Here is a 27,207-nt window from a genome sequence, read left to right on the forward strand (position 1 = left end):
GCTCCATCGAAGGTGGCTTTAGTTTTCCCAGTGATGGCGCTGCGACCTATACGGTATACTTTGATAAAGCTTAAATCTTTATTTGGGAAATCACTGGTTTTCAATTGGGTTTTGTTTTATATGTAAGTCCATTCATTTTTCACTTGCAAGTTCTCCCTTTGTGCTTAATTACAATTATGTGTTGTATTTTTTTTCAGGAATCCTTGTGTGTGTTACCCATATACTCTTTTAAGGGTACCTTTTCTTTTTTCAATAAATTCTACGCTTATCAAAGGAAAAAATTAAAAAAAAAAGATTTTTGAAGGCCACAGGCAGCTCTTCAAAGCTGATGAGCAGTGTTTCATACTATATATGATATATCACTCTGGTTCTTCATCTTTGGCAAATGGCAATTCTCATCTTTCCAGGAGTCTCTCTAATGATCAGGCATCAATTGATGAAGATGGTTTGGGCCCTCTTACATGGTGGGCTGGTGGTGCAGAACAGGCCCACGAACCTCAAGTTTGTGGGCTGTCTTCACTTCCAAAGCATGCAAAACTAGCTGAGGTAGCATGTTTCTGCTTTCTTTCTTTCTCTTTTTTTATTCTCCCCCGCAAGTTGCTGAAAGAATGTTGTTCTTCAAGCTTGTAGGGTAATTGCATCTAGTTGTAAAAATAGAAAATAGAAACTATTCTTTGTGTAGCTAATAAATAATCATATTAACAGGAAAACGTGATTATGATTAATTACTTCGTGAAGCTATTGATCATCACTTTACTTCCATGAGCATTTCTGTATGGGAATGGGAAGTATAAAAATCAATATCATTTGAACCAAAAAGACCTCCGATTAGGGAGAGAAATAACACAAGGCTAGAAAAATGAGGGTTATTGTAAACCGCCATCCAAGCATAGTTATGTGCAAAAGAGTACAGAAATCTCTTAGTAAAATTTGGTGTATATGGTAGGCTTATCCATCTCATTCTTCTTTGAAAGAGGCCTTGGTTTTTACCTTGGAAAAGCTGAAGTTTTCTCTATATCCTCTGGTAACTTTTGGAGTTTACTTTTGTGTAATATATGCTCTTCTAGTTCTATGTACCTAGCAATCTTAGATTTTTTCAAATGCTAGAAGCTGTTGGCTAAAGCACTTATAAGATATTATATACAATTAACATTTTTATAATAAAAAATCTAAGAGAACAGACAAATTAGTTTGAGTGTGTTTTGACAACATCATCAAGAAGGGGTTTGCTTAAACAAATACTCCAATCAACTTCATGCACTGCATCTTCTGACAAATGTCACTACTAATTAGCCTTTGGAAAAAAGAATGGCTTGACTTTCCTTCCTCTAATTGATCTCCCTAGACTATCTTCCTACCTTCATCATTTAAACTGGACTCTAGCCCATTTTAGCCTTTTTCTAATCTTTATACACCATCATATTGAGAGATAGAAGAAGAAAGAAAAGAGACTTATTTCTTTTAGAGATAAATGTAAAATTAGTCTTTATAATTGACTTAAATTACAAATCATAAATTATTTTTTATAGTATAAAAAATAATTTATAGATCTTCAGATTATGCCAAAATAACAGTTTACTCTCTAAAATCAATTACTATCAAATACAATCGAAATAACCCGTGTTTCGACACTAAGATTTGCTAACACACATAAAAATAAAACCTAACATCAATAATTAGAGTTTGGTATCACTTGAAGAAAGAAAAAATAATAATAACAAAAGTTTACTATTTCTGTTTTTTTTTTTTTATCATTATTATTGTTATCATCATAGTTGAACTTACCCATTAAGATTGCTCTTTTTTAACTTTTAAATCCCCTTATTTATTCCCCTCTTTTCTCTTTTTCGTCGGTGTCCAATAATCTTTCCATTGTGTATATGATGGAACATGACCATTATTATCAAACTTGAACATAATGCACCAAATAGAGTAAAAATAAAGCCATGTAACCAACCTATCATGTCTACAATGGAGAATCAAAGACCAACTAATCCGACAAAGAAATCTATGCTTTGTTCCCATAAAGGGGCCCACTATTTTTTTTTTATTTTTTTTTATTTCTACTTACTAAATAAAGAAAGAAATCAAGGTACTCTCTCTTTTTTTTCTTTTTTCTTTTTTTAAATATTTTTACATAATCCACTTGTTCTCCTCAGTTTTCTCTCCATTATCAAATAATGGCCCCGATTTCAAAATGTATTACACATGGTACTTGGGATCACCTAACTATCGGAGTTATTCCCTCAGTCCAATAACTCAACGGCATCCCATTTCAAAACCTCTCAAAATTTGACAAATATCTAATGTGCTGCATCATTTTCATATACCATATGTGATATTTTTGAAACCGATATAACTATTTGATCATAATAAAAAAAAATATAAAAAACAAAAAAATACTAAAAAAGTATTTAGCTCAGATTAATAAAAGCAAGTCAATACCCGGCCCTTTGTTTAGCCAAAGAATCACTCAGTCACATGATTGCATAGCCATTCACTTGTCTGACTCCACATGCATCAATTATTTAGAACAAAGTCTTGATCTTCTTCCTCCTCTAAACTACTAATTTGATATCTTTCTATTTGTTGCTCTCATGAACTTATTCATATAATTTCCTTCTTCTCCTTCCTTCTCTCTTCTTTTTTAAAATCAAAAACATTAACAAAGACTTATAAAACACTCAAATACTACCTTAATTATATCCCAAGAACACTCTTTCTTTAAACGTTTGGGTCCAATTGTGCACCTTCCACGAAATGGGGCTAGCTGCTTTACTATAGCATATATATATATATCAAAAAGGACAAGGGGAAGGTGGGAGAAAGAAAAAGAAAAGTGGTGACTCGGTTGCTTGTAAAGTGCAATAAGACAAAAAAGCCAATATATATGTGAAGGTGGCAAATCCTTGTGATTTTTTGCAGTTGCTATTGCCGACTCAATCTTGCAATGGGACTTTGCCAAAAGGCAATGCTGCATGGCTACACGATTGCCTATTGTTGAACTTTCTTATTCAATGGAAAATAAAAAATAAAAAAATAAAAAATAAAAAAATCCCACTTTTTTGTCACCTTTTAAGCGGCAATTAGCTCCTCAATTATCGATTTTAATACTAATTAATTACCTAAAGATATTTAGAGTAATATATAACTTTTATTATAATTTTCTTACCAACTTACGTGTACTAAACGGGATGTTATACGAGTGATCAAAAGTTTCAGTAACAAAACTTGACAGATAAATTTAATTATTTAGTAATTTATGTGATAACTGATAAGTGTCACGTAGACTGATACAACGCTTTATAAGAAAGTTATAGTCAATTATTCAAAGAATATGTGGTTGCCATTTCAATGCTTATATATTTGATAAATTTGTGTTCCAGCCTGCTCTAGTATGCCTATGAACCAGGTGGAGCTATGTATATATGCCAGCCCAATTAAGGGCAGAAATTACTCCTCCAGCTAGTTCACCATTAATAGAAGCAAAAATAATAATTTAATTTAATTATTATTATTATTTGAATAGATTGCGTGGAATTCGGCTCCTGCGATCATATTATATTATATGAGACTTTCTTCTTAACCAGCTTATAAGACATGCAATGCACTAACAAAAATACTTTGCGTAATATACTTTTTTATAATCATTTTTATACAAATTAATGTGATAGCCTTCAAACAAATTTTGTATTGGAATTTTGATTCAAGCCAAGAGTCAACCCATTTCTTTTTTATTTTAGGATTAAATGTCTTTGAATTTTAATGCCTCTATTTTTTTTCACATATCTTTCGTTTTGTATGATACACGGTGCCTTTCTTATTGATAAATACAAAGTTAGAACTTTCATTTACATTTCCCGTATTAACGGATTTCATTTGAGAGGTTGCCGGAGTCACTCTTGTCCGATTTTGAGGTAGTTTGGTTACCTCCAATTTGCAAAATATGGTGACTGAATCCACTCAAAGCCAAACATGAGTAGTCAAGCCAACTCAAGGCTATTAGAGTGGTTTCAACCATCTTATGACTTTAAGTGGTGGCTGAACCAGCCCATAACTCTTAGAGGGTTTCAACCACCTCAGACCGATATACATGAGTGGCCTAACGACCCCTTAAAGTTATGGAGTGATTCAACTACTCTTAAAAGGCCTAAACCCTAAAATTTTACAGAATCATGTCCAATTTGAATGGAATTGGCAACCGGCAATAAAATAATTTATTGCATATTTTGTACAAAAGCAGCACATGATGCCAAAATAAAAATGAAGAATCTGAGCTGATTTTGATGCGCACCATACCCATAGGAAAGCAGAGATGCCAAGACATGGATAAGATATTGCAGGTCACTCAACCACTTTAGAGGTACACGTGTCATCTTTGTGACCCTATATGGTTGGCAGCCACATGCCAAGGTCGATTTGTTTATTTATATACGGTCCACAGATTCATGTGTGTGTCAGTGAGTCACCGGGGGGCAGTTAATTCATAATTCAACTACCACCTTTTTGCAGCACATCTATCCTCTTTATGGGCTAATATTTGAAAATTCAAAAAAATTCAAAAATCTTAACATGTTTTTGGGTGGGGTGGGGTGGGGTGGGGCAAAGTTGTCATTTTAGAGTGAGGAATATTACAATTTTTACTATAAATTATTTATAACAAAAACATGAATAATGTTATAAATAATGCTATTATCTTATAACTATTTAGATTAATTATTGTTAAAAAAAAAATAAAATAATGCTACTAGACTTTAACATTAGAATGGTGAGATAGTTGTCGAATAATTATAGGTGTTCGGTTGGTTTTTTCCTGATCTTAGGTAAATATTATTATTATTTTTTTTTTAAAAAAAAAGTAGTCATTATTTCTCTCACTTGGTTTTAAAAAAATGGGGTTAAATTCACTTTACCTTCCTGAAGTTTAAAGAGTTTTTCAATTTGAACCCAAATGTTTAAAAATTGGCAATGTAACCCCTAATCTTTAAATTTTTTTTTAATTTAGATCATCCGTTACTAATTTTCGTCTAATTGGACGGAAATTTTTTTTTTTTTAAAAAAAAAAAAAAGGCAATGAGGGTAATTACGTAATTTCATAGATTTTCGTCTAATTTGATTGAAATTAATAATGGAATGTCTGAATTAAAAATTTTTGAAACATTATGGAGTATATTACTAATTTTTAAACATTGAGATTCGAATTGAAAAATTTCTAAAATTTCAAGAGATACAGTGAATTTAATCCAAAAAAATAATATCCACCTACGACCAGAAGAAGCCTTAAAATGTAGTCAATTATATATATAAAATCTTTGAACAAGTTCATTCTACAGCTAGATGGCAATCTCAGTGTTTGCCATGTTTCAACTTAATAATCTTTTCCCTCAAGACTTTTTTTAAAGGGATTTTTTTTTTTTAAGAAATTTTAATGGGAAATTGGGACGCTGAACAAAGAGAATTTTTTTCAATCATCCGAGTGAGTGACAAGTGGGACACTTTGAACAAAGAGTCATTTTTTCATATGTAGACGTTGAGCAGGCCACCAACAATTAAGAGAGAAACAAAGGGGTTTCTTTCTCTCTAAATGAAAGAAATCGACTACTTTGACCTTTTGTTTTAAAAAATATATTATTATTATTATTATTATTATTATTATTATTATTATTTTGTGTTTTAAGTTTTGAATAGTTTATTAATGTTTTTATATATATATTTTTAAAAAAATCATCAAACCGATTCCTCTCTACAACTGTTGGGTCCAATATTGCCAAGTGTCAATTTTCCAAAACATCCATATATTAAAGAAGACAAAATAGCATTTCATACCACACAAATATTTTATAAATACTTTACAAATCTAACTTGGCAAGCCTTAATAGTCTTTGGATCTTTCATTGTACAAAAAATAATTTAATACTAATCGACCTTATCACATAAGCTTAATGAGATATTTGTTGTATATAACATCACTCGAGAAGAGAAAATGCATTATTTGCCTACTTCAAGCGGAATTACATCCTCTTCATTTCAAGTGAAATCGAGATGAATCATTATATGGTATAAATTAGATTTTATAGCATTTAACGGTGTCCATTTTGCTTAAATAACCGCTTTATACGGCCTTTCAAATATGATCGAATCACTTATTTGACCTATTTTCTTACTATTTAGTTGTACTTTAGTATTGTAATTTTCGTTTTGGGTCGAAAAATCCTTATCTTAGTGGGGTTTTTGCGTGTAAGAACCAAAATTAAAAAGTTGGTACATTTAAAGTGGTGTTCATGATTCATAGAGTGGGTTAAGGATTAAGATTTTCCCTTTATTTGTCTAAAACTCTAAGCAAGGTTTCTTTTCTTCCTTTATCTTGGATGTGACACACAACTACTTATGTGCCACATTTTCATGCAACTGTCTCTTCCCTTTTGTTTTTTGGCTCCAAAGGAATTCACCAGATGCAAGATGATGGAACCACCCAAGCTTTTTCATATGACTAATGAAAAGTGCTTATGACACAAATTGTACCATTTCAAACTTGAGATTAGACTAACCCAACCTAATATATCACATGTCATATATATATATATATAAAATAAATTTGATTAAGTATGTTTGTATTAAAAATAACGTGGCAACATCTTTATCATAGGACTATAAATTAGTTTCTCTCCGTTTCATTGAAATTGAGAAGTATTGATCCATTTTTGTTAGTCTTACCAACAATTAGAAGAGAGTACACTACCATTTGAGTTACAAACTCATTGTTTTCTGTCCATGTTATTTTCTTTCATTGTTTTTTGTTTCTTTTGAACCTACTTTGCATTCTCTTATGTTTTTATAACCTATATATAATGGTGTTTTTGAAGGGCAAATTGAATTCAAAACGTAAATGATTTAAAATTAATCATTAATTACATTTCTTAGTGGGTGGTACAATGCCCATTTGGATGGATAGGTGATGGTAGAAGCCTAGAAGTCACCAATAGATAGGTTCACTTTCCTCATATTTCTTTGATGGGGAAAGCTCACCTCTAACATAAAGTGTGAAAGCCCTATTGATTTTACATCTCACTAATCCACACCATTTAATAGCCTTAAGGCCCCTCACCTTCCCTTCAACAAGTATGAATTAAGCACCATTAATATTTTGAATAAATGCTTCATTTCTTTTCCTATTAGGAGAATGGAAGAAAGACCAGAGAAAATGTATACCAATTGAAGAAATAAATTCATTCACTCAATGTGAAATTAATCAACATTATGAATATCATTTGTAATGAACCCTAAGAAAGGGAAACGGATCCTCTTAATTAAGTGCATTTAGGAGGACAAATTTGTCCAAAAAAATTGTCCCCCAAAAGAAAATGACAATATCATTTTTCTTGAAAAATGTCTTATATCTGTATTACCATTTCAAAATAATTAGTTAAAGTTACGATTAAAGTCTCCCAAAAACATTTATAAAGTTTAATATATATATATATATATATAAAATGGACACATGTCACTTTTATATACTAAGTTGAAAAAAAATCCCTTCAACCCAATTTGAAGTTAATCAATGTAAGACTTAGTATCCATAAACGTTTTTATAATCCACTAACTCAATATAAAACTAATATTATACAATGTGACAAAAAATTTAAAAATTGTAATAATGATTTGAAATTAATAAATAAAATTTTATTTCAAACTGAATAAAAAAGTTTCCTTCGACTCGACCCAGTTTATAAAATTACAACGTATCTTTTTTTTTAATTTTTTATTTTATTTTTAAGTACAACTTATCCTTTTGAATATGAGAAACATTTGGTTTTAAATAAAATTTTCACCGACTCTACTGTTACCATTAAAAAATTATGTGTTCCTCACATCCTCTAGCTCTTTCTCAAAAAAATAAAAAAAAATAAAAAATAATGATTCATATTTTATTAGAACTTATTTTAAATACGTTAAAACTTATTAAATTGAATGTTGAAATAGTAAAATCAAAATTTATATTTAAAATAATAATCATTTCCTTCGTGGAAGCCAGAAGGAGGAATTAAAGGGCACATATCTGTATTTTCGTTACATCACAAAAATACCGACAAAGCATATAGCATATAGGGGCCCCCAACGAGGTCGGGTCTCTTTCAGAAGAGTGTAGAGATCGTGTCACAAGAACCAAGCTAGCTCTAAACAATACTAAACAACAAACACGCATACACTCTCTTTCTCCCTATCTTCTCCGAGAAACCAGAGAGTTTTTCCATCCTCAGGAAACCGAAACGAAGAGAAGCGAAAGCAAAAGCCATTATGGTGTGTTTCAGAGCAAACCCATCATTTTTTCTTCTTTCTTTCTCTGCCTTCCTTTTCATATCTTCAGCCTTTGGAAACTCTCTGCTCCACCACACTCGACGTAGCCCGGGTAACAATTTCTCTTAGATGATATCTCTGTTTTTTTTTTTTTTTATTGAAACTTTTTTATTTTTGTTTTTTGCGACAACTTGTGTTGTAAAGTTATGTTTTTTCCTGTTGTTTTTGACGTTGTAGAGGTTTTTGTTGGGAGAGAATATGGTGGGGTGGTGCAATGGGACACGAGGAGGTCTCTTGCAGAGGGAAGCGCAGGGAACTCGTCTCTGATATTGGCTGAGACGAGAACGTACAGGAAGGACCCTCTAGATAATTTTAAGCGCTACAGTGGTGGCTGGAATATCAGCAACCAACATTACTGGGCTGTAAGTTTTTTTTTTTTTTTTTTTAATCTTCCATCTGCCTTCTGGGTTTTCTTTTTCTTGAATCACAATCCTATAATTTCATCAGATTTTTTTTTTTTAATAAAAAAAATGAGAAAAATGTGAATCAATATTGGTTTATATGTTTCATCTGGGTCTCAGTTGTATTTCTATGTTGATTTCCTATTTTATTTATAGCGCAGTTTGGTTTCTTACTGTTTTTTATGGATCTTGTTGATACAAAATCAGTAATGGCCTATCGTCCCATTTGGGTCATTTCTTTCCCTCCAAATATGGGCCTTTGAATTTCTGCAATTTTAGATGAACTCTGTTTCTGAAATCCTGCATTTGATCTTTTGGTCATTGGTTTTTTTAGTAGATTGTTTGATCAATTAAATTCTTTGTTTTTAATTTTGATTATCATTTTATAATGCAGTCTGTGGGTCTTACCGCGGCGCCATTCTTTATCATTGCTGGCATTTGGTTTGTGCTTTTTGGGCTAACCTTGTGCATCGTCTGTCTCCGCTATTGCTGTTGTCCAAGAGCGCCTTTCGGCTATTCTCGAGCTTGCTATGCTCTCTCCCTTATTTTGCTCATCTTCTTCACCCTTTCAGCAATGTAATTCTCTTGCCTTCTCTCTATTAAGCACACTTATCTACGCTCTTATGCTCCATTATATAATAGCTCCAATTAGGGTGCGTTTGGCCATGCAATTTCGCAGCCCAAAAGTGCATTTTTTAAACAAAATCGTGAAAAGTGTCCCGTTTGAGAGTTCGTTTAGAAAAATGGCAGTTTGAAAACTTGGAAAAAAAGGAAAGCAGGTGCGTTTTTCATTTTTAAAAACGCAAGATTTGAAGGCCAAACCACGATTTTAAATGCCGAACCATGATTTTACTAAACGCTTAACTACATGATTTAAAATCATGTCTTCATTGAATGTGTTCTAAAATCACACCCACCCCCCCGGCCCGCTTTTTTTTTTCAAATGGCACGTTTTGAAACTGCTAAACAGACACCAAGTAATTTCTGAGTCACTTAATGTTTTGTTGTACAATTTCAGTGCTGGATGCATAGTTCTGTACACTGGTCAGGGGAATTTCCACAGCAGTACAACCAGCACACTTGAGTATGTTGTGAATCAGGCAGATACCATCGTTGAAAACCTCAGGAATGTGTCAGGTTATCTTGCTGCAGCTAAGGGGGTTGCAGTTGATTCTATCTTTCTGCCATCGGATGTCCGGAAGAACATTGACAATATTGAGACAAAGATCAACTCTTCTGCTTCCACTCTTTCTCAGACGACTACAGATAATTCAAAGAGTATACAAGATGGCCTGGATGCTGTGTAAGTATAAGCTCCTACAACTTTTTTCTGCTGCTTCAAAGGCTTTTGGATAACATTTATCCATTGCTCTACTCTGCAGGAGACTGGCTCTTATTATTATTGCGGCTATTATGCTCTTTCTGGCATTTCTTGGATTTTGTAAGTCTTTTGTTCTCTTGGACTAGAGGCAGGCTATTCTCTATACGACTTATTATAACCATTTCTTTTTATGTTATTGTTGTGGTTACTTATTGCAGTATTTTCCATTCTTGGATTGCAACCTCTGGTATACTTGTAAGTGATATAAACAGTTCATTTATAGTTTTGGAAGCAGTTCTGTTTTAGATGTCTTATAATTCTCCATGTCCACTTATATGTGATGACTACAGCTTGGTGATGATTGGATGGATTCTTGTTGCTGGCACATTCATTTTATGCGGCGTATTTCTCCTCCTTCATAAGTAAGTTCTGTTTTGTTACAGTCATTTTTATATTTATGTTGCTTTCCCTTCACTGCGACATTAAAAATGTAAATTTTAGCCTCTGCCTGCAACAAGCAATGGTTGACGTATATTTCTTCGTAGATGTTGTTCTCATCAATTTACTGGTTTTAATATGTTCAACTGTTTTTCGGCTCCCTGCAACCAACCTTGGGACAATTTATTTTATTAGACAGTTTATAATTTAGTAACAAATATGGAATCATTTTAACAAATAATTAGAAGAGTGAACAAGCAAAATTTTGTACCTCAGTTTTCTCTCCTGTGACACAACTGTCTTCTTGTGCTTATGAACTCATTATTTACACAAACATAATTTACAACTGTTACGCATTATCAAGTTTTTTTTAATAGGTTTATGATCCTTGGAAATAGTTTATTTTTATGTTTCTTTGAAATCAAATACTACTTTGGTGGTTTGTAATTTGCTTACACATTATCATCCTGCTTCTCAATGACTTTTCATTCTTCAAAATCTGAGGTACGATGCAAGGAGCAGAAATGTGTGAGGTACATTAATGGTTTGTGCATCATGAGGGAAGTGCACTGACCATGTAATTCTTGGTCAATTCTGAGTTGATAAAGATTGAAGTGTTATGTTTAATGAAATTAAAAGAACATAGACCAGAAAAAGTGTTAAAGTTTCCTTTAACCTGAAACTTCTGCTTTGACTCTTTTTTTTTACGTTTGAACCTTGGGTTGCTCTGGCATCCAGTTAATCATGCCTGGCTCCTGCCCTTTTCAATAGCCCTTTTGTTTAAGCTAGTGGGGCTTAGGAAGGAAAGACATTGAAACGTACTTTAGAAATGCTTCCAGAAATTGATGCCAAAATAATCTCTTTTTTTTTATTATTATTATTATTATTTATAGCAAGACCTTGTTGTTTGAGAATTGAAAGATTGTGCTTTTTTAAGTTTTAACTTTTTACTATAAAATTAGTTGAGGTTTTGTTGAAAACTTTTCTCCAGCTGATTTAGGTTGCCAATTTCTCAATTGGTAGGTTATATTTTGAGTCTGTAGAATGGTTGCTATCTTTTTTTTCGTAGTTATCCTTGATCTGTTTAGTCCATCAGTTAATCTAAAATGTAACCAGAGCTTCACCAATCATAAGATCAATTGTTTATGGTATTGTTCACTATAAGTTATGACTCCTTGATAATTCTCTGTTGCACATGTAATCTCTAGATCTAACTTCTTTTTTTGTATATTCATTAGTGTGGTTGCAGATACTTGTGTTGCAATGGATGAATGGGTCCAGAACCCCACTGCACATACAGCTTTAGATGATATACTCCCATGTGTGGACAATGCAACTGCCCAAGAAACCCTTTCACAATCCAAAAATGTCACCTACCAGCTTGTCGTTGTAGTTGACCGCATGATCATCAATATCTCTAATGTTAATTTTCCACCCATCGCCGGACCCCTTTATTTCAATCAATCTGGTCCATTGATGCCCGTTCTTTGCAACCCGTTTTATTCTAATCTCAAGGATCGACAATGTGCAACTGGTGAGGTGCACTTGAACAATGCTACAGAGGTAATGTCACTAAAGTATCTGAATTTTAGTTCAGAAATGCTTACAGCCTTCATACATATCATCAAATGTCTGTTGACTGTAGATGAATAAATTTTCAACATTTTTCCCAAGCAGGTGTGGAAGAATTATGTCTGTCAAGTTTCATCATCTGGTATTTGTACCACACCTGGCCGATTGACCCCCACCTTCTACAACCAGATGGCTGCTGCTGTTAATGTGAGCTATGGTTTGTATCGTTATGCTCCATTCTTGGTTAATCTGGAAGACTGCACTTTTGTACGGGACACGTTCACCGGCATCAGTAACGACCATTGTCCTGATCTGCGAAGATTTAGTGCATGGATCTATGTTGGGTTAGTAGTGGTTTCTGCTGCTGTAATGTTCTCATTGATCTTCTGGGTTATTTATGGAAGAGAGCGACGCCACCGTGTATATACCAAACGGTCTACAGCTAGATCGTTGGATAATGAAAACAAGGCCATATAGAGATCTTCTACTCTAATTATGCTTGTTTGGTGAAAGGGTTTTCTTGTATATTTGAGTGTTACTTTAAAATTCATGTACATTATGCTAGTGATCCTTAGGTTTTGATGATAGTGGAGTGTAGGTGTTTATCCCATCATGGCACTTTGTTGTGACTACATATTTATATTCCATAGCTGCTTCATGGAGACATGGTCTTTTTGGGCCCGCTCATTTAGCTTCAAGCTCAAGGAAAATGTTTCTTTCGAGTTCTTCAGCCTCAGAAAAAGAATATTTCTTATACAGCAAGTTAATGGTTGCCCATCGAGTCAATTACAATGCTACGTCAGTTACAATCAAATTTAATATTATTACATTAATTACTATCAAATGATTGATGTGAAAAGTAGCACAGGAATTGGTGCATTCTTTTGCAGCATGTCATCATTTATGTTATATTTTGATCTTCATGTGACTTGGGTGAGGCTGCGAGTTGAGTTTTCATTAGATGTGACAAAGATAAAACAATTAGTAGTCTTTCAAGTGAAGTAATGAAAATATTTAGGAGATTTTCAACAGTATCATCATAGGGGACTATGATTATCAGGTGGCGTGCTCGTCTGAGCAAAGTTGAAGTAAATCACACGCATATCGAGAGATTATCCTAGTTTTTATTAAGAGAAAGGGAAAAAAAAAAAAAAAGGAGTTGAAAAATGATTGGATGATGCCTTACATATAGGCACTTAGTTACTATCATAATAAATGTAATGTGAATTGTCGCATTAGTTTATATGAAATATTTTTATTTTCTTAATTTAATAATAGAAAAGGGTTACAATAAAACATAAAACAAGAGGGAGTAAACGCCCCAACAACAAATTCTAAACAAAAAATATAGTGTTATAATGAAAAACAAACAAGTAACTAGAAATGAGTTATAAAATGACAAAGTCCACCGTATCTTGAATAAAAATTTAAGAAAATAGCTGCATTGAGAGACAACTGTTGAAATAGAATGCTGGATAGCTTGCTTTATTTTATATATATATAAAGGAAAGTAACTAGAAATTTCCCTAACTTTAGTATAAAAGATATACGTTCCTCCATAATCTATTACCTTGTGCAAATATCTACATATCCTTAACGTCAATCAACATCAATGAGGTTTGATCAGCAGCCAAACGACCGACTCTTCCACAACACACATACACGTCTACAAGCGACATTATGGTATACGACCACCGTACAAGCCAATGACCAAGTTTCTTGTGACACTCCATTCCATTTTATGGCTTTTTTTTTGGGGTGGGGTGGAAGTGGAGGAGGATAAGTGGATTTTAGTTTCCAATCCGGCTTCACAAACTAAATTTCTCAAAAAAGCTACGTCATCTTATCTGGATAGGTGAAATTTCCATTTCATGAGTGTAAAACTTTGAAGATTTGTTGGATGAAAAAATTTAGCCCTTGAACATTGGGATACCTGGGCACTTTCCTGAGTGGTGAAGCAGATTACTAGCTATTTTGTGACGGAAAAATGCTTCTGTCAGTTTGGATAATACAATTTTTATTAGAATTTTCTTGTAAATTGATGTGTCAGTTTAGACGGATTGTTACCTCAGTCACAGTTAAATTTAGTATCAAATGATTAACATAATAAGTACTACTTAGACTTATAAACTAATGTGATAGTTGAGCCGGCACTAACCACGTTAATCACTAATGCTAAAAACTATATATTAACAATGAGACCAAAATCTAAAGGCTGGTGAGCTGTCATTGTCGTTGTCAATGGGAGGGTGCGATTTTACGTGTTGGGAATCTTTTAGGGGTTGATAAGGTTATGTGGTTGAGTAGAAGCACCAAACCAGGGGTTTTTGCCCCCACCCTCACCGACTTATCACTTGCGTGAGGACTTAGGAGTACTTGGCTAAGTCTAATAATTTTTCCTCCCTTTTTCTTCTTTGCAATTATCAATACAATTCGCATTTATCTAGTGATCATCACCACATTAGCTGTAATTGTTACACAATATCTATTACCACCGCAAAATATTTATCTAAACTACATTTTAATATATCAAAATCAACTTAAACCATAAGTCTACAACCTCACCTAAGGTCGAGAAGGAGTATTACAGTCTCAAACAGGGGTAGATAGATTAAGTGTTTACCACCTACCAATTGCTTATTGACCGCTGCCAAATCATCACAAATCGTTGACCGACTTTTGGCGGTCGGTGGGTGGAATAAAAATACTATTTCGATATTGATTCAGTTCGGTAGGTGGTAGAATAAGCCGACTTAACCGATTTTTCAAGTAAATTTTGAATTTTATCTGGTAAGTTTCCTTATTGTGTTCGTCCAGCTGATTTGTGGTGTTCTTTTAGTCCGTGTTCCGTGAATTACTTTTTCTTTTCATTTATAAAGTATATGTGTTTACTGATTTTGTAGTTACAAGGAAATTGATAAGTTTTAACATAAAAGCTTCGAACCGAGTTAACCGACTAACCGATTAACCGAAAAAGTCGAAACTATTTATTTTCGGTATAAAGTCGGTTAATTAAATGACTTAACCGACTTTCACAACTTGGTAGGCGAAAATGCCCCTATCGACACCGACCGAACAAATACCCATCCTAATCTCAAACTCTCAATAATTCCTTCAATTGTTGTTTTTGAATATTTACCTTTATCCGATGCATTGTGATATTTGCTTTTGACAAAAGTGCGTCGTTGCAGTCGGTTGTTGCTAGGGTGTGGCGTATGAGCCAAAGTCTTGCTTTTTTTCTTCTTTTTTTTATGAATAGCCCAAGTCTTGCTTTCCCATTTCATACACAGTATACCTAAATTTAACTTAAATCAACTGAGGTATGTGGATTATATATGTGTGTGAGTGTAAAAAGATAGATTCTTTTTACCGAATTCAAAATCTTAGAGCTAGCTCTTACAGTTTTTCCTGGAGGCATTTCTTAAAACATTGTTTATACATGGAGGGATCCTTACCCGACCTTCTCTGGTTCGCCAAGGCCTTTTTCTCACTCTTTCTTACATTGTCTTTTGACTCTTTTTGCTTCTGATTCTGAAACACGGCTTTCATTTTGTATTGTAGTATTTATTGAACGAGGAATTTTTTTTTTCCTTGGGAAGATTTTCTATGTTTGAATGAGTCCGTTTATTAAGTTTAGCATCAGTCTATGGAGATCGAGACAGAGATAATTGGAGGAGAACGCAGAAAATGAGTGACGTGAGAGGAATTATTGAGAGAGAGATCGAAAACGAAAGGGTTGTTTGCTTGCACCACAGCGTGAACAAGAATGGCCAACACCACCATCATCATTATAACATTTTTAGCCATAGCACCCATCTCTTCTATCTTTCTTCTTTGAGGGTTGAAGCCATGCCTCTTGGTTAGGGTTACAAGTTTCTACAATTATTTGGTACTTTATAATAATTGTCTTTTAGAAAGAAAAAAAAAAAGATCAAGTCTTATTGCAGGGTGAAATATGTATTGGTACCAACGAGGAAGGATATATGATAAACCTATGAATATGTGACTATATGCAGTTTAGTTGACATAGTGGAAGACTTGGTAATAACAATCAGAAGCGTCTGCGTCTTCTGACTTTACAGAGTACTGTTTGACAGAAATTATTTGATTTGATAATAATTTAATTGGGTATCTGTTTTACATTACAAACTATCATTTATATAAAAGAGAAATAGTTGTAGAGAAAGTAAACCTAATCTTAGTAGCAATAAAATGAAAATAAAAATGAAATAAAATAAAATAAAGTCACAATCAAATAAAATATTTTACAAATAAAATCCTAATCTAAAATAGCAAATCAAATATAATTGACAATTTGCTGGAATCGTGACAAATCTTTCATTTTGTACTTCCATTATTTAAAAACAAGTAAAATTCTAATCAAATGACGTTGCTCCAGTATTATTTTTGTCGTTTTTCTTATTTTCATTTTCACTGAAAATATAGATAAATGTGGTCCTAATTCTTTAGTAGTGGCATTATATTAGATCAGAAAACTCTTAACAACAAAATGACAAAACATAGTGGTTCAGAAAAAGTAATATGGAAAATATATTTTATTGAATTCATTCCATATGATAAAATGAGTAAACGAATCACAAATGTACGTGTGCTTTGAACACCTTGCCAAATCGATCAATTATTTGATAATTGTGAAATTAGGCAAAAGTATGGTAGCTTTTGAAATATGTGAATTTGGTTAAAGTTATATATTAAATTGGCATCATAAGATTCGTTGCGTAACGTAGCGTCAAAGAAGTATATCTTAGAAAAAAAGTACACATACCCTATTCAAATGGATAAGAATTAACTACAGACCCATTTAATTAAATGACATGCGTGCAACTTTTAAGCGTATTTAAAAGTGTCAAGTACTTCCAATTTGTTTTTTAACGTTTTTTCTTTTAATTAATGTAATCTCTCTCTCAAGCCACCATCTCTTCTTAATTCTAAGCTAATCTTTCTCCCTCAAACCAGGCCGTTGCTGATGAAAAATTTCTGACCCATTAATAAATGATATCCTTATAATATTATTGATATAAAGCATTTTGATATAAAGAAATTAATTTTATATATATATATATATATATATATTCAACTTGTAGTATCGTTTGTATATATCTTAACATATTATAAAACTTATCCTATCCTGCGAATTATCTTGCATGCCAAACGGAATCACCCAACATTCGAGTTAACATAATCTTAACGTGCTTTAATAGAAAGGGACACGTCACCAACTCCCTTGACCAGGCGCAACGTCCATGTCAGGGCCGCCGGAACTCTGGGTGGTCATCCCCTATTTTGATATATATATATTTTTTTTATAACCTCTTATGAAAACTTTCAACCTGGTGAGGCGCAACATCGATGTCAGATACAGAATTAGAGGTGGCTATTCCGCTATTTTAAAAATGAAAAATTTTGGTTCCGTCCCATGCCGACGATGTGATTTGGACCACAAGGCCCCTTTCACATAAGAAAATTAGTCACTCTTTGATTGTCAAGCTGTCCTACATTAACAGACCTTGGAAAACAAGCTGTCCTACATTAACAGACCTTGGCGTTTTCCAGGTAGCTTCATATATATATATAGACATACCATAAAAGTTGACAGACTATTTTGCCCTTTGAAAGTTAATAGAGAGCAAGGTGCAAGAAGGGCAAGTTGGTAATCCTGCTCAAGTACTTCAACACAATTGAATATGAGAGAACTCAAAACATGATACAAGCTAGCTAGGGGGTCATAAAGGTAATTAGGGAACCCAAAAGAAGCTTATATAAAGCTTACAATTCCATTGCTTCCAACCAGTTTGGCACACCAAAAATAAAGAGGTTCTTAATTAGGAGGAGTTGAACCATATATTGATTCCATGGCCTCAAAAAGTGCACCTCTTCATTCAAAGGCACACGCCACAATTAGCAGGACATGTTTGTGTGCACCCACCACCCATCCAGGCTCATTCAGGTGCAGTATTCACCGGAGTTCCCATCCCGGCCGCCCCTCGACCGGGCGAGTGGCACGTGTCTCGCCTAGCCGATGGGAATTGGCTGTGATTGCAAAGGCAAATTCATTCAGGGCATTTCTCCTCCAAATGATCAAGCCCTCCAGCCATGATCTCCAAAGGAGGAGGAATTTCCAGCCCAAGCCTAGCAGGTTTTGCTTGATCAATAGCAATACAGATGGGTTTCCAGTTTCTTGATCATATATAGATCATTAGCTTCTATAATTAGCTTCAAACCTTTATTTAATATGTTTGTAATCATTAGATTATAAGAGCTTAGACTTGTACATAATGTTTTTGCTTCTATGAGTATATTGATCAAAATGAGAAGCTAGCAATCTATGGTAATTGCTTATTTTTGTTTGTATTGGCTGTCAGCCAACCTATTAATTGTTGTGGCTCTGCCAATGATTTGCAAATATAGTGGAGGAGAAACAAGTATTTACCTTTGATGAAAATGGAATGTGTTTTTACTATGGAATTACCCTATGTACGATTTGAATTTGGCTTACTTTCGGTGAAAAAATTAATACTGGAGATCTTCTGTGCAAAAATTAACAACGAAAATTGTAAGAATGGGGAAGAACTCTAGCTAATTTTTACTAGAGGCAGTCTTCACAATCTCGTATAATTTTTTTCCTTTTTTTTTTTTTTTTTTTTGCGGGAAGCAATCTTCACTGTTAATAAACTGAGATTAGATGGCAGTCAAGATTTGTTAATTTTTTTTTTTTGAATGGTTTGATTGCTATGAAGTTGAGGAAAAATCTAATTTGTAGTTGAAAGGGTGTTAGGATCTAATTTTGCCTATACTAGTACTAGGAAAGAGAGAGTTCAAGGAAGGTATGTATCATCTCTCACTGTGTAGGCACAGTAGGCTCAGACTGGACTAAAAAATAATAATAATAATAAATTTTAATGTTGAATTTGTAAGAGATTAAAAATAAGACTTTTTCAATGAAAACTAAAGTGGTTTATAAAAACTAACCTCCAAATGAATAGGGAGAGCTCCAGCAAGATAGGAAGAAAGCCTTGATAAATTAATAAGGCATGAAAACAAATCAGGATGGTCAAAAATGATTATCAACCCTATAATTTCTATTAAGAGAATTAGTCAAGAGTGATACAGCTGAGCGTGAACTGATCGAGTGGCCGTTTCCGAACGTCGATTTTTCTTCCGTATTATAAGTTAAAACGAAAAACACTTCTCAAAATTTTTTTAAAAAAAAAACGAGTTGAAGCCATGAAAATGACATTGGCAAATCATTTCATTCAAGATATCTCCAAGGTCAAAACTCAAGACTTGTTCAAACCCAAAGCACCAATGGTTTCAAACACACACACCTTGACCCTTGACCTGGAAGAAGCATCCATAGAAAAATATGGGTCCAAAAGTTCCACACTTAATTGCATGTGGGGGATCATTTCCTTTCACATATAGTAACATTTTCATACAATTGATGGGTACTTTTCTAAGGCATTTTAATATTCTTCACCCAAGGACTACCACACAAGTGGATGCCAATGTGCAATTTGCGTAGAGGCCCAATCTATCCTCACTATGTAAAACAAAACAAGAGTCATTGCAGAAAAGTTTTCATGATAATATTAAAAACAAGTGGTCTTTCAAGAATAGTGACCTTTTTATATATCATGGGTACTGTTCTTCTTGAATCTAAAACAATTTTTTTATACGATTTATAAATTTAACACAAAATTACTATGTTAGGGTTGAGTGGTCTGAACCCGACACACAACATTTAGTATTGGCAATTTTTTTATACGACCCGCGAACTTAACACGAAATTATTGGATTAAAATTGTGGAGTCGGACCCGTTTAATTAAAGTGATCGGTTAGAGTTAACTTATATATATAGTTTTATACCTATGGTCTCGAGACAATCTAAACCCAATGTGTAAACACAAATTGACTAAAGAAATCTGAATTGTGATGCAACGTGTAAAATGGAATCGACTTGTATTTGTAAGAAGATGATTGGGAATCTCGAAGGCGTTTGTAAGACTTTTCTCGACAAGAAGTGTGATACTTTTATTGGTTCATTCGAGAGGGGAAGATATTATATATAACAAAGAAAAGATAGAACTTGTAATAATTACATGATCAGATTTTGATAATATATAGTAAAGAAATTATACAAAGAAATCCTATAGATTCTAAGTTTTTGCCCTTCAATGATGAGTGCAAATTCTTTATTCTATTTTAATGATGGTTCTTGTTGTTGAGAGGGGTGCCAAGTATTCCGCTAGACGTCGGCTCGACTTTTGCTTTAGCGGAGGCTAATACAAGATCATTTTTTTCTCTTCTTAAAGTTGAAGATAAAATAAAATGATGATTTTTAACATTACTCTTATAAAATACTCTATTAGATATCTTTAATAGAGTTAGTGCAAAACGCTTTGCTAGATGTCTGCTCGAGCAGATCAGTTTGATGTAGGACAAATTTGGACAATCTTCCAAGTCTGGCAATGAATCAATTCCATCTCTTCTAATTTCCTCCTTGATTTGGCTCACTTTTGAAAGTTAGAATTTCATTAATCTTCATAGTTTTCCATTTTAAAGAGATTTGTCCATCTTTAAAACATTGTTAATTAGCTTGGAATAGTGTTGTAAGAGGAAGAACCATTGTAATGAGAAATCAACTTTTTTGAGTAATAATTGAACTTGAGAGTGTTTCCAATATCCTTTAAGCTTTTGACTACTTGTGTTGTGTATAGAAGAAGACGCCATTCTTCTGTGCAATTTATCTTTCACGCTATCAATTTGATTGGAAGCATGCATGCATGTGGACGATTTTGTCCCAAAATTTGGTTACAATATCCTCCTAGTGTTTGGATTTTGTTTCAAAGATCATGATGAATCCTTAAGGTTCACACTCTCCAAAGAGTGTTTCAAATATTATATATTATAATATATCTTTTGCTTGATATTAGTTGGAAGATAGTGATCGTCCTTTGCTTACACATGGTGCTAATAATTAAGGTGCGTTATTCATTGTATTCATGCTTATACACATATTATAACATTTTGAGGAATCTAATCAATCTATCCAAATGGGAAATGTTTGGGTGATACATTACTTTACAAACTTGAGTGAGGGTCGATAATTGATGAAATAATTAAAAGTGTATAATTGATAAGTCAGTCACATATTAATTAAATAGATAAAATAACTTTAAAAGGAAGAAGAAAATAACGATTAAGAAAAAGAAAGCTCAAGTCCCCCCTAAGAAAATAGATAATAACTTTAAAAAAATTATATTTCAAAATTGAATTAAAAATAATACAAACTATATGCCTTTATATAGGCTAAGTTTTGACTCTTTTGAGTGCTCGATCTCCCAAAAAAAAAAAAAAAAAAACGTAAATAACCATGAAACTTGGAGACAAAGCAAAATACTTCTAAAAAAAAAAAAAAGATCTAATTCCGAATATAATCCTCAAAACTTATGCCAGATTCCGTGCTTATCTTTTTTGTCGAGATATTTCAACGCCATTAATTCAGTATTTAACAACTCAATCGCTGATCATCACAAATTAAAATTTTTCGCTTAATCATTTCACTAATTGTCATAAATGATGAGCATAGGGCAATCATACAATGAACCTAAGATCAATAATGGACTCACCAACAACAGAGCAAGATGTGCATCCCTTGGAGTCTTCGACGCAGATAGATAGGCTTTCATTTTTGTTCATGGCTATTTGATTAATAATCCCTAGGACCCTCCTTTTTCGGCCTTCAATCCCAATATATTAGTCAAATTAGCCTTTAATTAATTATAGATTTTAATTTGCTGGTGGAATTGTACTGAGTTTTCCTAATTTAAGTGGCTGCCACAACACTTTGAGAGAGGTGGCAATGATGTGAGTTCATGTAGGGTCAGAGCTAGATCTTCAAAGATGTCCACAAAATATTTCTATAGATTTCCAAGACTTATTTGAGGATTTGAGGTTGTTATTCCTAGTTAATTAATTGAGTCTACGTGCTTAGATACTACGAATTTTATTAAAAATCCATTATAAAGTGATGTGTCGGTCCACGTTGCATAATATTTATTGGTTATCACATCGGCTACTAAAATTTATGCTATCATGTGGTAGTACACATGACACTTATTATGTTTACAAACTGATATAATAGTTTACGTGATACTTATCATGTAACAGTTTAAGTATAAACAAACGTCGGGGTGACAACATATATATATGTCATGGCCTCCCCTCACTTCTGAAAAGTTATATATGAATATGGTTTAGTATACATATTTGGGCCAAAAAAATTTAGTTTGGCCCTTGACCCCTTAAAAATCCGTCCAAAAAATTAAGTATGTTAACAAATGTGATCACATACGGCCTAGAGAAAAAGTGGTCTCAAACAAATTTGGTCTAAATTTACACCTAAATCGATGATATTTATTGGTTGTAAACAATTTTTTTTCGCAAGACTTTACTGATCATGAAAATGAACAATTGATGAAAAAATAGAAATTATGCATTATGAATATAATGTATTTCAACATTTAGACTTTCAAGAACTGCTAAATATTTCTAAATTATGTCAATGGTTGATAAATACCAGAAGATCAATTGCCTAGCTACCAACTTGTTTATCGAATTATTACACTTGTGCTTACTCTTCTTGGTTCTACGGTAACTATAGAACTAGGCATTTTCAGTTATGAATATTGTTAAAACTAGGCTTCGCAACAAAATTGAAGATAAATTTCTGACTAATTATTTGATATTGTATAACGAAAGAGAAATTGCCGCAAAATTTAATACACATTCAATCATCAAATTCCATTTTGTTATGCGATTGAATTGAAAATTAAAATATACTAAAATTAAAATATTTTTTTATATATTGATATAATCTTCAATCTTAATATATCTCACATCCATGCTTTGGCCCTCATTGATAAGAATTTTTTGTTCTGTCCCTTTAACCGCTTAACACTCATTTATGTCAAATATGAAATACTACATGAATTTGTAAGTATTTATAGTAAAATATGAAATACTCCAAACATTTTCCTAATTAAAGTCCTTAAGCATGCATGGAAATGGATTTTCAGGGAGATGTGGAAGGTAACTCCTAGCCTCTTAACAAGTTTCTCAGAATTTGGCCAAAAAAACAGTCATTAATTCGTAGCAAAGAACTAGGAAAACAAATAATTGTACTTCAATAATTTATTTATTTTTTATTATTATTTTTATCTTTCTTTCAACCCACCTTCCTTTTTCTTTTCATAGTTTCTCTTTTTTGTCAACTAAAATATGGCTAGTAGTGCCCACTAATAAAGCATGATCTAACCTTTATTCCTTGTCATGGGTTTTTGGAAGTTGAGAAGCTGGATTACCATTCCTCTAAACCAAGCACCAATAGTATGCGTTTGCTAACCAACAAGCAACTGATTGAGCTGCGTGAAAGTTATTGTGCATTATGCATCATCGTTCAAGAGTACATATAAGTTTTCCAACCCGATTCTTAAGATAAATTTAAAGTTTCAGTAGTGATACCTTGATTTCTGACCTGCCACACACGTCACTAATGACACGTCACTAAACTTTAGTGGCATTTTTTTGGGGCCTTAAAACGTCACTAATGGGTAGTCACTAAAAAATAAGTTTTGTTGTAGTTAACCAAAAAATGCTTTAGATTTGAGGGTTGTTTAGAGAAGAATTTTAGATATAACCTTAAAAAATAAAAAATAAGTCAAAACTTATCAAATATTACAGAAAAGGCATAGCTTCTTTTTCCTTTTTTTCTTTCTCTTTACATTTATTCTGCCCTCTTTTTTTTCTACCCACAATCTCTCTCTCTCTCTTCTTTTTACTTTATTTTATGTTATGGATGGTTTTCTTTCTTTCACGTAGGTAGTTTGAAGTTGGGAATGTTGACTGATAAAGTTAGGCCATGATAGTATTCATAAAAATAAAAAATAAAAAATAAAGTTGGGCCATGATAGTCTTTTCAATTCTATTACTTCATCGTGTAGTTCTTTTCATTGGGTGGTCGCCCACTAGGGTGACAGTTCGTTCAAACCAAATTAGAAAAAATAAGAAGAGGAAGAAAAAAAAGATAGAAGAAGATTATTTTCAACTGACAAAGACAAGAAAAATAAAAAGAAAGAGAGATTACAATAAATAAAATAAAATAAAGCTTGGTAAACGTATGAGTAGCTACTCTCATAACTGCCGGAAACATATTGGATTCAGATCCTTTATAATTTTTTGTTCCCTTGAATCGAATTGTGTGAAGTTTCCGATAAGACCCCTTGTTCAAAGAAAAGACCTATTTTGACAAGATGGTCTCCATCGGAACCTCGTACCGTCCAAACAGAAAATTGTAAAGAATTCCGATCAAACACCTTCTGGCGTTATTCAGTTTGAGACAACATTGTCAAGCTGGGTCATAGGAATGCTACATGAAATGTACATGTTGTCTTTTTGTTTTGTATTATATGTATTTTGCTTTATTGAAGGAGACTAATGTTAGACTCTTTCCATGGAGAGTTGCCGGGAAACGACCGTTGCGTGCTTTCATTGTAAGCACACTAGCTAGACTACACTTTTGGAAGATAGTTTCTGTATGAAAGAACACAAACATGGGACCATGTGTTCTTCAACCTCCAATGGGACAAGGTTGCTTGTTCATTATATAACTAAGAAAATAGGTCATTTTCTAGATTTTAAAAAATTGTTCTTCTTTTAAACATGTTATAAAAGGGTAAGATAAATAGGGATCAACTCATCAAGATTGTGCATAATATCCTAAGTATTGTGCGCCGTGTAATATTTCTAATTTGGGCTGTTCATTTTAGATTATGCTACGTCATACTGCATCTTAAAAACTTATATTTTATCTCTTTTGGTTGATGTTGCCAACATCATTACCGCATTGCCACTATCAGTCTCCCACTACCACCACCATCACTATTGGTAGTGGCTAGCCACCCCTTTGACTGTTTTGTGTTGCCAAACTACCCTACTGATTAAGGGTGGTTTAGCCACCCTGAAGTAGTTATAAAAGTGGCAGGACACTTCCAATAGTGGTTATAATGAGATATTGGTAATGGCGATAAAAAAGAGTGGTAACAGCTATTGAAAAAAGAGAAAGTTTAAGTTTTTAACTTGTAATAAGACGTAGCATAATTTAAAATGAATTGCCCAAATTAGAGTTCTGGATATGTCACACAATTTCAATTTGATATTGTATGGATTCCTGCAGTTGCTTAAACCCGATTTAAGTTGCATATAGTTACATGAATACTTTGAGCATCATAAGTCCCTACTAAGCTTAAATCAAAGAGACCATTGGAGACAGTAGTTCTATTTCCATCGTTCCCCATGTCTACTAATGCTTCTTTCTCACTCTCACTCTCTGTCTCTGTGGTGCTATGATTGCTCCTTAACTTGCTTATGCATAATTCATATTAAGTTCCTAGTAATTATTTCTTTCTCGCTGTGTTGATTCTCTAACATATAAATGAAAAACAATTGCTAAAAGGATATCATTTCAAGGGTCCTATCACCTTTGAAACTAAGAACAATTATCAAATGATATGGATCGAAGTGTGCCGGTGACGATTTTGTGGGAATCAAGTTATGACTTCAAAAGCAAGATTAATTATGAAAGATAGGTCTTGTAAATTTGTAATGAAGCAGATAATCTTGCAAAGATACAGAGAACCTAAGATCAACAATTGGCTTGCCAGTTGCCACCAACCTACATGAAGCAAATTCCTTAGAACAATTAGGTCTTTCTTTTTGCATTTCTGCTGTAGAAAACTGATTCTTGAACCCTTTTTCACACTAATGTCGTGTCAAGGTACTAATGAAGAAAAAATTGGTTGGTTGCTAAACTTGCTTTTTATAGAGAAATGAAAGATAAAAAGACAAATAAAAGGGAATTTCTACTTTTTGTAGAGATAACTTCTCGTACAAGATAACATTTTTAAAGAATGCTACTTTTTTAATTGATTGTCCTTGCTTACTTTATTTTTGAATAAAATAAAGTTCTCTTCTTTTTTTTCTAATAAAATAAAGTTCTCTTCATTGTTGCTAACTGGCGGATTATCTCATTTTTACAAAGTAGTCCATCAAGCTCACTAGGACTTAATGAGTGAGAAGAAACATTGCAAGAAATTATCTAATGGATGTCACTAAGATATCCTTTTCAAAAGATGGGTGTGTATTTAACAAGATATGTGCAATAAGAAAATCATATGAAGCGTATAGGTTTATGATATTGGAGAAGGAAAAATCTTTCAAAAATACAGAAAACCTAAGATCCAGTAATTGACTTGCCACCAACCTAACATGAACCAAATTCCTTGGACACAAATTAGTCATTCTTTACACTTCATCAAGAAGTTAAGGAGCCACTAGGACTTCCTGGTTGGCTTTCAACCCAATATTAGTTAATCTAATCTCTGATTAATCTTGGACGTAATGGGTGATAGTAAAACACAGCAAGTAATTACCTAATGGATGGGGATCGGGTGCAATGAGGTTGTCCATTACACGAATCCTTATCTAATGGATGTTTAACACCCAAGAGTTATTCCTACATTGGGCAGATGGATAGCTTACATTGAGTAGGGGCATGGATGCCAAGTCCCACAGTTCCTTATTAGATCCCATACTCAGTTGATGCATGTTACAAACGAAGACAATAACATTAACTTTTGGATAATTAAAAAAAAAAAAAAAAAAAGGTGAAGATTTTGCTATATTAGTTGAAGCAAAAGTGATGACAAACCTCAAAAACCTGAGCTCATAGGCTCACAGCACATGACTAGCTTGAACTTTATGACCTCTTACAACAATCACCTCTTTCATTGAGCAATAACATATTAATCTCTCATGAACCAGAAGAACAAGGCATCAATAACTTAAGAATGTACAAGGAGATTTATCAAAAAAGAACAAGGAATCTCTCCAAGCAGAAATAATTGTTGCTCTCTATCAGCAGCAGAGAGAATAGTTGAGCATAACGGCTGCCAAAAATGGTCATGATGCCAATACTGGGCTAACCTCTCTTATGGGATTCCTCAGAGGTAGGCCTGAAGTTGGTCCAACTTTGAATCATA

The 27,207-nt window shown here is 33.2% G+C and overlaps 1 protein-coding gene across 1 annotated transcript; it reads left to right on the top strand.

Annotated features, from left to right (window-relative positions):
* Positions 1 to 8,175: 8,175 nt before the first annotated feature.
* LOC132184534 (uncharacterized) lies at positions 8,176 to 12,813 on the top strand. The gene is made up of 9 exons (XM_059598205.1): positions 8,176 to 8,407; positions 8,533 to 8,717; positions 9,151 to 9,332; positions 9,775 to 10,059; positions 10,139 to 10,197; positions 10,296 to 10,332; positions 10,428 to 10,499; positions 11,754 to 12,078; positions 12,193 to 12,813. Exons 1-9 carry the CDS (start codon positions 8,296 to 8,298, stop codon positions 12,562 to 12,564), a joined length of 1,629 nt encoding a protein of 542 aa, XP_059454188.1. The 5' UTR covers positions 8,176 to 8,295; the 3' UTR covers positions 12,565 to 12,813.
* Positions 12,814 to 27,207: the final 14,394 nt, after the last annotated feature.

Source organism: Corylus avellana, chromosome ca6, assembly GCF_901000735.1.
Source record: "Corylus avellana chromosome ca6, CavTom2PMs-1.0".
Lineage (NCBI taxonomy): Eukaryota > Viridiplantae > Streptophyta > Magnoliopsida > Fagales > Betulaceae > Corylus > Corylus avellana.

Excerpts from the sequence above, each read along its gene's own strand:
- LOC132184534 (XM_059598205.1), top strand. The coding sequence starts at position 8,296 with ATGGTGTGTTTCAGAGCAAACCCATCATTTTTTCTTCTTTCTTTCTCT. Across the intron at positions 8,408-8,532 it reads CCACACTCGACGTAGCCCGG|AGGTTTTTGTTGGGAGAGAA; the intron begins GTAACAATTTCT and ends TTGACGTTGTAG. Across the intron at positions 12,079-12,192 it reads ACTTGAACAATGCTACAGAG|GTGTGGAAGAATTATGTCTG; the intron begins GTAATGTCACTA and ends TTTCCCAAGCAG.